General features: G+C 33.1%; 1 protein-coding gene across 1 annotated transcript in view; it reads left to right on the top strand.

Moving 5' to 3' along the window:
* The window catches only part of LOC105103085 (solute carrier organic anion transporter family member 6A1), a 71,719-nt gene extending 59,582 nt beyond the window's left edge, over positions 1-12,137 (top strand). Inside the window, exons 12-13 of the mRNA XM_064478785.1 lie at positions 9,727-9,791; positions 11,825-12,137. Of these exons, the coding sequence (XP_064334855.1) occupies positions 9,727-9,791; positions 11,825-11,970 (211 nt within the window). The 3' untranslated portion in view covers positions 11,971-12,137. The remainder of the gene's footprint in view (positions 1-9,726; positions 9,792-11,824) is intronic.
* Positions 12,138-13,646: the final 1,509 nt, after the last annotated feature.

Below are 13,646 nucleotides of genomic sequence, written 5' to 3'. Positions count from 1 at the left end.
CATCTTTGAGATTATCTTTGTCATTCTTAGCCCTTTGTATTTCCAGGTGATTAAAATCGCCTAGTCATTATCCATAAAAGACATTCGGAGATTTTGATCGGAATGCCTTTCAGTTGATTTGGGAGCATTGCTATAACTTACCAGATTATCTCTTGATTAATTAGTGAAGTATAATTCCTTCATTGATTTAAATCTTTATTTGTTTCCTCCAATAATGTTTCATAGTTTTTATTTTCAGAGTGGAGGTCTTATACCTCCTTCATTAGTTTCATTCCTAGATAACTGATGTTTTTGATGTTTAGTATAGCATAGTATAATATAGTTTACTGCTAGTATGAAGGAAAAGTAATTCATTCTTGTGCTTTGACCTTATTTTTGAGAGAGAGTTGGTAGATAGTTGGTGATTACTTCATATTTTCTAATAATTAGTTGGTAGATCTTTCCAGAATTTCTATGTAATGTGGAACAAATTTCACCACAGCAGAGCTGCAAAGAAATAATGGTTTTATTTCGGATCTCAGAATTCCAATTCAGGGGATACTGATTTCAGCAAGCATTTAAAATGTGTTCCAAGGAGAAGAGAAAAGTCAAGGATTTATAAAAGAAAAACAAAAGCAAAAACAAAAACAAAAAACACAAGCTTGCAAAAATTGTTTCAGAAGAATTATGATCATTGCTGGCAAACTGAAGCTGTTTTTATTTTTACGTGATTGGTTGCTAGAGGCTACACTAGAGGGAGGTAAAAGTTCATTACTGTGACAGATTGCAGGTTTCCTTGTAGGGTCCTTGGATTATTTGTGTTTTGGTCCAACTCGAAAGTTCATGGGTCCTGCTAGTGAGGGCATACATGAGCCCTGCTTCCTTAATTGCCTCCAGGCTCCATTTTAAATAGCTCTCTTAGCGATAATGGCTACATTTTGAAGTTCCTCTTTCCACGGTATGTAATTGTTATCTGCAAATAATGATTTTTATTTCTTCTTTGCCAACCCTTATATCATTTTCCCCCACTGATTAAACTGTCATGTACAATGCTAAATAGAAGTATTGGGAGTATCCTTGTTTTTTATGCTCATCGGGATGAAGGTTTTTGGTATTTCATTGTTAGATAAATTTACTGTAAATTTCACCCTTAAGTGTGGTATTGGTACCATCTATCAGAATAAGCCAGTTTACTTCCATTTGTAGTTCACTAAAACTTTTTTAATTACTAAATTTTGAAAATTTTCAAATGCATTTGATACATCTATTGAGATGATCACAGTATGATGTTACTTTATTCTGGGAATAAATTGGATTTGGTCAGTTGGTGGATTTATTTTGCTGATATTTTGTTTAGAATTTTTGCATCTGTGTTAATGAATAAGGTTGCCTTATAATTTTCTCTTCTTGGTAATATGCTTGTTAGGTTTTGGCAACAGTGTTATTCTGGCCTCGTAAAACGAGCTAAGAAGTATTTTGTCTTTTCCTAATATCTGGACTATTTTATGGATGTATGGTATTTTTTTTTTAAATTGAATCTTTGGAATAAATCACTTATGTCACCTGGGCCTGAAATTTCTTTGTGAGAATGTTTTAAATTCAAAAATTGAATGCCTTTGTGTGTGTGTGTGTGTGTGTGTGACTAATCTTTCTGCCTTTATCTTTATAATTTCTATCATTTAACTTTTATGTTTATAATATTTTTATTTTATTCACATATATATTCTACCCATTGGTGTATGTGCCATTTCCATCCAGATATAAATTTAGCTGCATCCTGTAACTCTTGATATATATTTTTCTCATATTTTTAATTTAAATATGCCTTTCAATGTATTTTTTAATTTGAACCATGTGTTATTTAGAAGTGTATAGTTTAATTTCTAAATATTTGGAAGTTTTCTTGATATATTTTTGTTAGTTACCTTAGTATTGAGTCCACTGTGTTCAGAGAATGTATAAGGATTCTTTCCTTAAAAATTTCTTTAGACTTAAAAAAGATCTGAAATCTTTGTTACTGTGTTTTTCTATTCTTTTATTTCTATCATTTTTGCTATGTATATTTTGAGGCTGTATTAACTGAAAACAAATTTAGTTTTATTTATTTATTTTTTAATTGAAGTATAGTTGATTTACAATGTTGTGTTAATTTCTGGTGTATAGCATAGTGATTCAGTTATACATATGTGTATTCTTTTTCATATTCTTTTTCATTTTAGGCTAATACAAGATATTGAATATAGTTCCCTGTGCTATACAGTAGGACTTTGTTGTTAATCTGTTTTGTATATAGTAGTATGTATCTGATAATCTCAAACTCCTAATTTATCCCTCTCTCCTTTTCCCCTTTGGTAACCGTGAGTTGGTTTTCTGTGTCTGTGACTCAGATTCTGTTTTGTAAATGAGTTCATTTGTCTCATTTTTTTTTAGATTCCACATAAAAGTGGTATCATACGATATTTACCTTTCTCTGTGTGACTTCTCTTGTATGAAAATCTCTAGATCCAGCCATCTTGCTGCAAATGGCTTATTTCATTCTTTTTTATGACTGAGGTAGTATTCCAGTGTATAAATATATTATTTCTTCTTTATCCATTCATCTGTTAGTGGAAGCTTGTTTCCATGTCTTGGCTATTGTAAAATAGTATTGCTGTGAACATTCAGGTGCATGTATCTTTTTGGATTCGAGTTTTCTCTGGATATATTCCCAGGAGTGGGATTGCTGGATCAATATGGTAACTCTATTTTTAGTTTTTAAAGAAATCTTCATACTATTTTCCATAGTGGCTGCACCAAACTACATTTCCACCAACCGTGTAGGAGAGTTCCTTTTTCTCCATACCCTCTCCAGCATTTATCATTTGTAGATTTATTAATGATGGTCATTCTGACTGGTGTGGGATGATACCTCATTGTATTTTGATTTGCATTTCTCTGATCATTAGCAATACTCATCATCTTTTCACATGCCTATTGGCCATCTCTGTGTCTTCTTTGGAAAAATATATGTTTAGGTCTTCTGCCCATTTTTGATTGCGTTGTATTTTGTTATTGTTATTGAGTTGTATGAGCTGCTTGTATATTGTAGAAATTAAGCACTTGTCAGGTGCATCATTTGCACATATTTTCTTCTATTCAGTAGGTTATCTTTTCATTTTGTTTATAGTTTCGTTCCCTTATAAGTTTAACTATTTGGGGTTTTTTTTGCTTTTATTTCTATTGCTTTGGTAGACTGACCTAGGAGAACATTGCTAAGATTTATGTCAGAGAATGTTTTGCCTGTATTCTCTTAAGAGATTTATGGTGTCTTGTCTTATGTTTAAGCCAATTTAAGTTTATTTTTGAATATGGTGTGAGGGTGTGAGGGAGTGTCATAACTTCATTGATATACATGCAGCTGTCCAGCTTTCCCAACAGCACTGGCAAAGAGACCATCTTCTCTCCACTGTATTTTGCCTCCTTTGTTGAAGATGAATTGATCATAGGAGTGTGGGTTTATTTCTAGGGTCTCTGTTCTGTTCCATTGATCATATGTCTGTTTTGTGCCAATAACACACTGTTTTGATTACTGTAGCTTTGTAGTATTGTCTGAAGTCTGGGAGGGTTATGTCTCCTGCTTCACTCTTTTTCTGCAGTACTGCTTTGACATTTATGGGTCTTTTGTGATTCCATATAAATTTTAAATTATTTGTTCTAGTTCTGTGAAAAATGTAGGTAATTTTATAGAGATCCCATTAAATGTATAGCTTGCTTTGAGTACTATGGCCATTTTAACAATATTAATTCTTCCAGTCCAAGAGCATGGGCTATCTTTCCATTTCTTTAAATCATCTTTAATTGCCTTTACCAATGTTTTGTAGCTCTCAGCATATAAATCTTTAACCTCCTTGTAAGGGTTATTCCTAAGTTTTTCAGTTTTTTGGATATCATTTTCAGAGATTTTTTTAACTTCTATTTTCTGATATTTCATTGTTAGTGTAAAGAAATGCAACAGATGTTTGTATGTTAATCTTGCTACCTAGCTGAATTCTTTTATTAGCTCTAGTAGTTTTTGTGTGAAGTCTTCAGGGTTTTCTATATATTGTATCATGCCATCCTCATATAGTGACAGTTTTACCTCTTCCTTTCCAATTTGGATCCCTTTGATTTCTTTTTCTTGTCTGAATCCCATGGCTAGGACTTCCAATATTATGTTGAATAGAAGTGGTGAGAGTGGGCATCTTTGTTTTGTTCCAGATTTTAGTGGGAAGGCTTTTAGCTTTTCTCCAGTAAGTATGATGTTAGGTGTGGGTTTGTCATAAACAGCTTTTATTATGTTGAGATATGTTCCCTCTGCACCTACTTTGATAAGAGTTTTTATCATGAATCGATGTTGAATTTTATCAAATGCTTTTTCTGCATCTGTTGAGATAATTATGTGGGTTTTGTCCTTTCTTTTGTTGGTGTGGTGTATCACATTGATTGATTTACACATGTTGATCCATCCTGCCGACCCTGGGATGAATCCAACTTGATCATAGTGTATGATCTGTTTTAAATGTTGTTGTATTCAATCTGCTAATATTCATTGAAAATTTTTGCATCTATATTCATAAAAGATATGGGCCTATAATTTTCTTTTTTGGTAGTACTTTCCTCTGCTTTTGGTATCAGGGTTATGATGGCTTCATAGAATGACTTTGGGAGTGTTCTCTCCTCTTCAGTCTTTTGGAAGAATTTGAGAAGGATTGGTATGAGTTCTTTGTATGTTTGGTAGAATTCCCCAGTGAATCCATCTGGTCCTGGGCTTTTGTTTGCAGGAAGGTTTATTGTTTTTGTTTTTGTTTTTGTGATTGTACTTCACTTTTAGTGATCAGTCTGTTCAAATTATCTATTTCTTCTTGATTCAGTTTTGGTGGACAGTATGTTTCTAGAAACTTGTCCATTTTTTTTCTAGGTTGTACAATTTGTTGGCATATAATTATTTATAGTATTCATATAAAAACAAATTTAGAATTGCCTTAACTTCCCACTTTATTGACCCCTTTATCCTTGTGAAACACTCTTCTTTATCTCTAATGACTTTTTGTCTTAGAGCTACTTTTCTTCTGATTTAATATTGCTTCATCAGCTGTATTTTATTAGCATTTGTGTAAAGTATAGTTTTCTTTCCTTTTACTTTCAATCCTTCTCTGACTATACATATTTAAGGTATACCTAGTAAGACATAAATAGTTGAATTAAGAAAAAAAGCCAGTCTGACAACTTAGTTTTTAAGTTGGAGTATTAAATTAAAAATAATTGCTAATATGTTTGGGTTTTCAACAATCACTTTATTATTTTTTTACTTATTCCTTTTGTTCCTTTCTTTACTTCTCTTGAATTGATCAAGTTATTTCTAATTTTTAATAATTTCTATCTATTATTATGCTAAGTATGTATTTTTTTTCTTCTTATAGTAGTCACCTTAGAAAGGAAGGTATTTGAAACTATGACTCAAAATCTACAAGTCAGGAGGGAAAGACTGATACATTTTACTCCATAAAATTAAAAATAATAAAGTCAAATTCAAGCAATGATGAATATATGCAACTCATATCCTATACAAAGATTTACTCCTCTACTAAGTAAAGCTCTTCTAAGATTAATAACCCAATAGAAAAGTGTGAAAGCATCAAAGAAAACAAAAAACAAATACAAATATGAAAGAATGTTCAGCCACATCTATAATAAGGGTCATAGAAATTAAAATTTTAGTGTGATAATATTTCTGTACCTAGTTGACAGGAATAAAATCTTGATAATAAAATTGCTTATGTGGCTGTGTAGAAACAGAATACTTTCATATATTGTTTGTAAGATGACAAAATGGTGCAACTCTGATGAAAAGGGAATCTTTAATATCCAAAAAAATTGCAGATACCTTTGCCCTTTATGCCAGTACTTCTACTTCTTGCAGACCTTATTGCAGATGTCCTGCCTACTGATACATTTACATTCATAAGGCTATCTATATATACAACCACGTATAATATAGGTAACATATGTAATATATATATTGTATATATTACATATATGAAACAAAAAAAACTAGGAAAACAGTAAGTGTGAAGGAGCAACAGACAGGTTAAATAGATGACTGCATTTCTGCACATTGTAATATAATTCAAGTGAGAAAAATGAATAGAGTGGAGCTCTGTGTTCACATAGATGATCTTAAAAAAAATCAGGTAGAGAGCAGTGAATTTAGTTTGCTACTTTCTTTGAAGGAACAAGAGAATATAGAAGTATGCATTTATAGTCATTTGTATTTGCCTAAAGAAACACTGGAGGTATAAACAAGAAAGTAATTAAAATGATAACCTAAAGGGTAGGGTAGAATGGGGGTAGATGAGATCATGGATATAAGCAAGCAAGTCTCTCCAGCATGTGGTCTTTGTATATCTTTCCAAAGAATATGATTATATTACATATTCAAAAAATAAAGCTTAATTTTTTTAAACTATAATGAAAGTCAAAGCCAAAGACATAAATTCTGAAAACATTATCAAATGATAATGTCATGGAAGTGGGGTAGGATGGAGTAGTCTGCAGTAGGCCAATACTCCTACAGAGGATAACTAGAAAAGCTGGGTTAAATGATAAAAATCATGTATTTAAAGGCACAAAGTGGCAGAGGACTAACGGGATTAAAGTTCCAAAGAGAGCAGAAGCTTTTAAAGATGAATTGGGGATCTAAAGCTGACCCTGACATTCTTCCCAATCCTTGGTGAGGGGCAGATGCTGACAACATGGACTAGGTCTAGATGGAGGGTCACTACTAGGGGGCAAGCAAACTGGCAGAATTTCTGGTGATCACATGGGGCTAAGAGTGACAACATTCTTTATCCTCTGGAGAAATTTGACGAATTCTGAAGCTGTGTGAGGCTTAAGTCTAAGGAGGAAGGTATTATAATTTGTATCTCTCCATCAAGATGCTCGTTAAGAAAAGCTAGATCTTAAATTCTTTCCGTTCCGTCCTTCATTATTTTGACTTGTTTATGGATTTAAACAAGAAGGTGGGTGAGCACTTTAAGGAAAAAAAGGTGAAATAAAAAAGGAACAGAAGTGACCAGGCCCTTGCTGCCCTGATGGACCTTGGAGGGCAGGCCAAGATAGAGGGCAAATAAAAAAAGTAGTTTCACTAATAAGTATTCAATTGTAATATTAAAACTTACTGTAAGGAAACTGTAGAAAATGCAATGAGAAAATTATGGTTCAATCTAAGTTCGTCTGGGGATTCAGAGAGGGTAACCGTGAAGAAATCGTATTTAAGCTGAGCTGTAAAGGTTGGGGGATGAGACTTTCACACAGCGGGAACAACATATGCAGACACTCTGAGTTGAAGAAATAGCTTTATAAGAGCTAATTATAAGAGCTGTGCTAAACAATGTCATAGGCAAAAATTATGAGGTGGCATGCGATGAGGCTGATGAGATCAGGCTGACCTTGTAACTTTTTTTTTTTTTTTTTTTACAGTTCTAGATTTTATCCTAAGAACAGTGGGAAGCCGTTGAAGGATCCTAATGGGGCAGTGAAATAATCAGAATTTTACCTTAAAAAAATCACTTTGGCTCTAGGTGGAGAGTGGACTGAAGGGATAAGAATACTTGTTGGGAGATAAGTTAGGAAGTTGTCACATTTTCTTCAGGCAAAACACACAAGCTTGGAATAGGCCAGTAGAATTAGGGATGAATAAAATCAGAGAAAAGGATACGAAAAAATTTTTTTTTAAGTCACAGCATTTTATGATTGAATGTGGTGAATGAGGAAAAGGGTCCTCTTTCAAGGATGACGCTTTCCAGGTTTTAGGCTTGAAAACTGCATGGATGATGATTCCACTTACTGTGACCGGGGGCACTAGGGGAAGAGCAGCTTTTATGCAGGATAGGAACTTAAGCCCAGAACTTAAGAAAGATATGCACTGAAAACATAAAGCTAGAAGTCATAGGAGATATTAGAAGCTGCCTTTTCCATTTTGGAAGAGTACTAACAAATGTTTTGTTTATGAAATTCTTAAACCATCAAATCATAACCTTACTCCTTACACAAAGTACAAAAAAAATTCACTTCATTGTTAAAAGCATAGTAAAATTTTTCTTTAAAATTTTGTTTTTTATACCTATTATTTATTGTTTTGCTGTTCATTTAATTGATTTGGAAAATCAATTAATCTTTTCATCTTCTTTTGTATATCACCTAGAAAGAAGGTTATAATCAAACTGATGATACATAAATATTTCTTAATGATTATGCTTATGAATTATTGTTAGCTCTTTGTTATGCTTCAGAGAGCACCAATATCATATTACATGTAAGAAAATTGCTTATGCTAAATGAAACAGAACATTCAATTACAGTTAAGCACATGACCCACATTTCCACTTTATACCAAAAACTTCATACTGAAGTGTGGTTCTAAAATGTGATACTTTACTTCTTTTATGTGTCTTTAGTGAATCTGCTTATAATAAAAGTTAAATTACTTTTTATTTAAAAACATTATCAGTTAAGAATTAGTAAATTTGTTTTCATTTTCCTAGTAGTAAACGCTTGAGGAAAGAATATATATTTTTAGCAGGTTGATAGAGATGGAATTATCTCACTTTTCACAAAATAGTCATAAAATACTGTATATATGCTACATTTTAATAAATTGAGTCATTTTTGATGAAAATATTGGTCATATTTATTAGTCAAGTTCCAGAGAAAGAAAACAAATGTTAAGCATAGAGTCTATTTAAAATACCCAATTAAAATGTAGCTTTTATTTTTTACTTTCTAAAATGTTCAAAGGTTGTTTTTTATTGTATTTTAGTTTATTTTCCAAACCATTAATATGTGATGTTATTCATGATTTTTCCTTTTAAAACAAATATTTGATTTGACCAATATGAAATACAGAGATCTTCATTCTTTATATTTGAGAAAGTTATTTTTTATTTATTTTAGCTCTTGAATACTGAGGGTAAGAGTCAGAGGTCCAACAGGAAAGAAATGGTACCCTCAATTTAGGACAGTTCAAGTAAGGTTGAATAAAGTGGCTATTTAACAAGTGGGCAGGGTATAAGGAATCTCGAGGCATACTGCAATACTTCAGGTCTGTTACTATCCCACACCCAAAAGGAGACGGGGATAGGAAGGAGAGAGACCTGCAGAGGGGTCTACTTTGCCTAGGGACCCAGTTAGCCTGACGTAACTCTGCAGGAAGGGAGCCTGAGAATGAAGACATTGACTTGACTTTCTTTCCTCACTCTGGAGCACCCCGTTGGCAGAAGTCAGTCAGAAGCCAGAGACAAGAGCTATTGCTATAGTCCATTTAGGTCAGCCTCCCAGGGCCAGAGAACCAGGTAGAAAAGGTAGAGAGTGAATCTCAAGAGGCAAAAGGAATAAATCTGAAACAATGGATGTGCACCTCAGAATGAAGAATGACAAGTGTGAAACGTAGTGCTAAGGTTTTTTTTTTTTCAGCAAAGGCTGGGGGAGAGGGTTGGGGCCATAAGTGATTATTCCCTGTGAAGAGCAAGAAACTTTGGGTTTGGTTGGCAAGGGGCAGGATATAGAGAAATGGGAAAAGCTGTAGTTCTTTAATTCAACCAGACTGAACCCTGTCAACTAGCTAAGGATTCTTAGTCTAACTGATGCACAGGAGAAAAGTTGACCCTGAAACTAGCAAACATCCTCTACAGCTAATAATACTGTTTTGATGATGTTGCTATTTGCTTGCAGGATTATACCTGACAAACAACGTTCTCTGGCCTTGGGTGTGACCTGTGTGATTCTGAGACTATTTGGTATGGACTTTTTGCAATCTTTTATTACATTGAATTGTTCCTTTTTTGATTTAAGTATGTGTCAACAAGTATATTCAGAATTTCACATGAATAATAATGATTAACTGACAAAAACAAGTGAACGAAGGAGCTGCTTTACAGAATTCAGGAGACACTACTTAGTGCAAAAAGACAATACTTAATGTAAAGCCCATTCTGTCATATAAAATATGCATTAATATTATATTCAGCTAGGAGAGACAGTCTTTTTATCTTCAAGCTCATACAAGTGGTTTGATAAGCTGAAATAAAACACTTATGAGCACAGAGACTATATTTTACATTGCTTGCACGTTTGAGAAGTCACTAACTTAGACTAGTACTTCTAAACATTTTCATTGCCAAAGACACTGAATCTGATATTTTAAAGTATTTATATCCAAAGAACAAATTGATTTTGCTGAGGGTAATGTACTCTGTACTTCAGGCTTTCTTAAAACAGCAGAAACCTGCTTTCAAGTCTGCATCATGACTCTATTAGGATCCCTGATTCAAGAAATTGATTAAAAATATTGGTGGGGTAAGGAAACAGGATTAGACTGAATTCAAGACTGAAAGACATATGATAAATGGAGTCAAGAATGTAGAAAATTCTAAGTGCGGCTCTAATGAGCAGAAAAATCATTCTATAGCTAGCTCAGCGTGCAGGGTTTAAGTTAGCTTTTTAAACTGAGAAAAATTAGAGCATAATTTTTTTATGGTGGATCCTGATCCAGCAGATAAGGACAGATTCTTAGTGGAGGAGGGAGCATAAGAAACGGCAAATGCTCGGTTTCCTACCTCAGAAAGGATGCCAGTGAGGCTGATGCGTTCTTGAATGGGAGAGAGTAGAATAAGGTGATGATATTTTAGATATGACTGTCTTTAGATCTTGCAGAGTTTTGCCATCAGAGAATTTTAAGCAGAGGGTAGATATTTTCTGTCTTACATTTAAAAGATAACTCTGCTGCTGGAGGGAGAAATATTTATAGAAGATAAATGTGGAGGAAAAGAAAAAGGAGGCTTTTGCTGAAGTCTAAGTTAGACTTACGTTAAGTTGGATTCTGGGGATTGTAATGAAGAAAGAGAGAAATCAACTTATCCAAGATATATTTGGAGTTAGTGTTACAAAAAATGTATCATGGATTGGAAAAATATGGTGGGAAATAGAAAAAAAAATGAGTAGTATGTCTAGGTTTTTCACCTTGAGCCGTTATAAACAGAGTGCCCGCACTCACTGAGATTAGAAATCTGGTGATGGGTAGTGTTTGACTGGAATCAGAAAGTCATGGGCATGAGGGCTCTGATAATTTCATTAAATCTGTTAGTTCTGAGAACCCAGGTCTAATGCCTTTAGAGTGGCTTTTTGTTTGTTTGTTTGTTTGTTTTTTTTAATTTTAAGACTGTTCACTCACTTTTAGCTGAAAGCAACCATGTTGCTAAGGAGATGCTGTCTCTGTGAGTAAATAGACATTTCCCTCAGGCAGCACACAACTGTTCCTCTGGATTTGAGGTCTTCTGAAGCTAAGGCTGCTACCAAAACAATTATATTTTCAGTTATTTCTCTCAATATCTTGATAAATAACATATATATTGCATTTTGAAACTAATTTTTCAGTCACTGAAAATTTCACAATTTGAAATCTTTGGAGATACACTGAGTTCACAAAATCAGTATTTAGTATCTCTGTTTTAAATACTTTCTCTTACATTTTTCATTCAGAAATTAACAAAAACTTTGATGTGTGTCAACTAAACCTCATGCATACCATTCTAAAAAGATGAAATCTACTAGGGTTTTCTTAATACCTACAGGGATAAGGATTTTTCAAAAACACAGTTATGTTTCCAGTTATTAATAATCCTATCAAGAAGTAAACTCTTAGATAATTTTAAATGATATATTTATGGTGATGATGACTAAATATATAAGTTTGATTTTAGGATAAAAATTATTCTGACCCCAACCTATAGTGTTTTCATGGAGAATTTACAATCACTGCATTTTTTCATAGGGACTATACCTGGACGAATAGTTTTTAAAATATTAAGAGACAATTCTTGTATCTTTGGGGATGCTGAGCACCGTGGAGGCAGTAGAAATTGTTGGATCTATAACAAGACAAAAATGATGTACTTATTGGTAGGAGCATGTAAGTGATAACTGTTAAGGAATGTAGAGAAGTAAAATTGTTTTTAAAAGTTTCTGGTTGTTTATACTAAGGTATAGATATAATAAACTAAGAATAAATGGATGCATTTATGTTTAAAGAAGCCTTATCATACAGAAAATATTTTAGAAACTAAATTACTATAGAATGTATATAAATATTTGAGACACGGTTGTTTTATGTTATTCCTGAATAAAGGGTGATAACTAGCAGAATTTCAGTTTGGGAAGGAATTTTGCCTATATCCATAAACAACCAAGTTGCTGGACCTTGTGCCCTTCCCATTTCTGAAGTAAGATTGGATAGTTAAAAAAAAGTTTTTACACCACTAAGAACTATCAAAATACTCCTATCCCACTTAAATGTAAATTTCACATTGTCTTTTATTCTCAGTGATTTAACAGTGCTGGACACATTGCAAACGTTCAATATGTGTTAAATAATTAAGAGATACAGGGAATTGGGACGCTTCGGTGATAAGGTGAAGGTGCTGGGCAACTCTAGGTATGCTTGTATTACTTTGGAAAGTTCACTAGATCTTGGATCTTAGTTTATTCACCTGTGAAGTGAAAATGTTGGACTACATAATTTCTGAAGTCTTAATCAGCATTAACACTCAGTGGTTTTATAGTACAGATACTATTGGTGGGCTAAATATTTTTAAATATTTACATGTTTTGTGATTTTACTGAGTTCTGTAATTCAAAGAAACACATAATGATAGACTCCCATATTTAACAGTAACAAATATCTGTTTGATAAACAGTATACAGAAGTGCCTTTTAATCCAGAAGTCAGTTGTCCAACGAGCTTAGTCTACACTGAACACTGAGTAAAGTAACATTTAAAAAAAATTAGAAAGTCAAAAATGGCAGTTAAGAAGTCAAAATTAATTTCTCAGAGATAATTCAACAAAACTAGACAATATTCTTAAAGAAGTCCTCTTAAACACTGTTGAGATATAACTAATATGCTTAACTATTTTCAAACACAGCATAGAATTGAGAAAATTGATGAATTACTAGATAGGAGATCTAGGATGCTAGGGAGCTACTAAAAGGAGATAATGATAATAAAGAACATCAGGAATTACAGTCAGAAAGGGCAAACACAGGAAACTGCAATAGGATATGCATTTGGGGCAATTTAGTGTAAACCAGTATATTTTAAATTTTATCCCATGAGTCATTTGAATCAGAATCGTTTGAAGTGCTTCATAAAGTATAAGTTCTAAGGTCCTGGTTTAGAACACCAAGAATTAGTGGTAGGATCTCTTCAGCAAATGGTGTTGGGAAAACTAGGCAGCAGCATGTAAATCAGTGAAGCTAGAACACTCTGTCACCCCATACACAAAAATAAACTCAAGATGGATCAAAGACTTAAACATAAGACAAGATACAATAAACCTCCTAGAAGAAAATATAGGCAAAGCATCTCACATACATCTCAGAAATGTTCTCCTAGGACAGTCTACCCACACAATAGAAATAAAAGCAAGAATAAACAGTTGGAACCTAATTAAACTTACAAGCTTCTACACAGCAAAGGAAACCATAAGTAAAACAAAATGATAACCTACAGAATGGGAGAAAATTTTTGCAAATGATGAAACTGATAAAAGCTTGATCTCCAGAATATATAAGCAGCACATATGACTTAATAAGAA

Source organism: Camelus dromedarius, chromosome 3, assembly GCF_036321535.1.
Source record: "Camelus dromedarius isolate mCamDro1 chromosome 3, mCamDro1.pat, whole genome shotgun sequence".
Classification (NCBI taxonomy): domain Eukaryota; kingdom Metazoa; phylum Chordata; class Mammalia; order Artiodactyla; family Camelidae; genus Camelus; species Camelus dromedarius.
The sequence above is the reverse complement of the archived record's forward strand: the minus strand, read 5'-3'. Positions and strand labels throughout refer to the sequence as shown.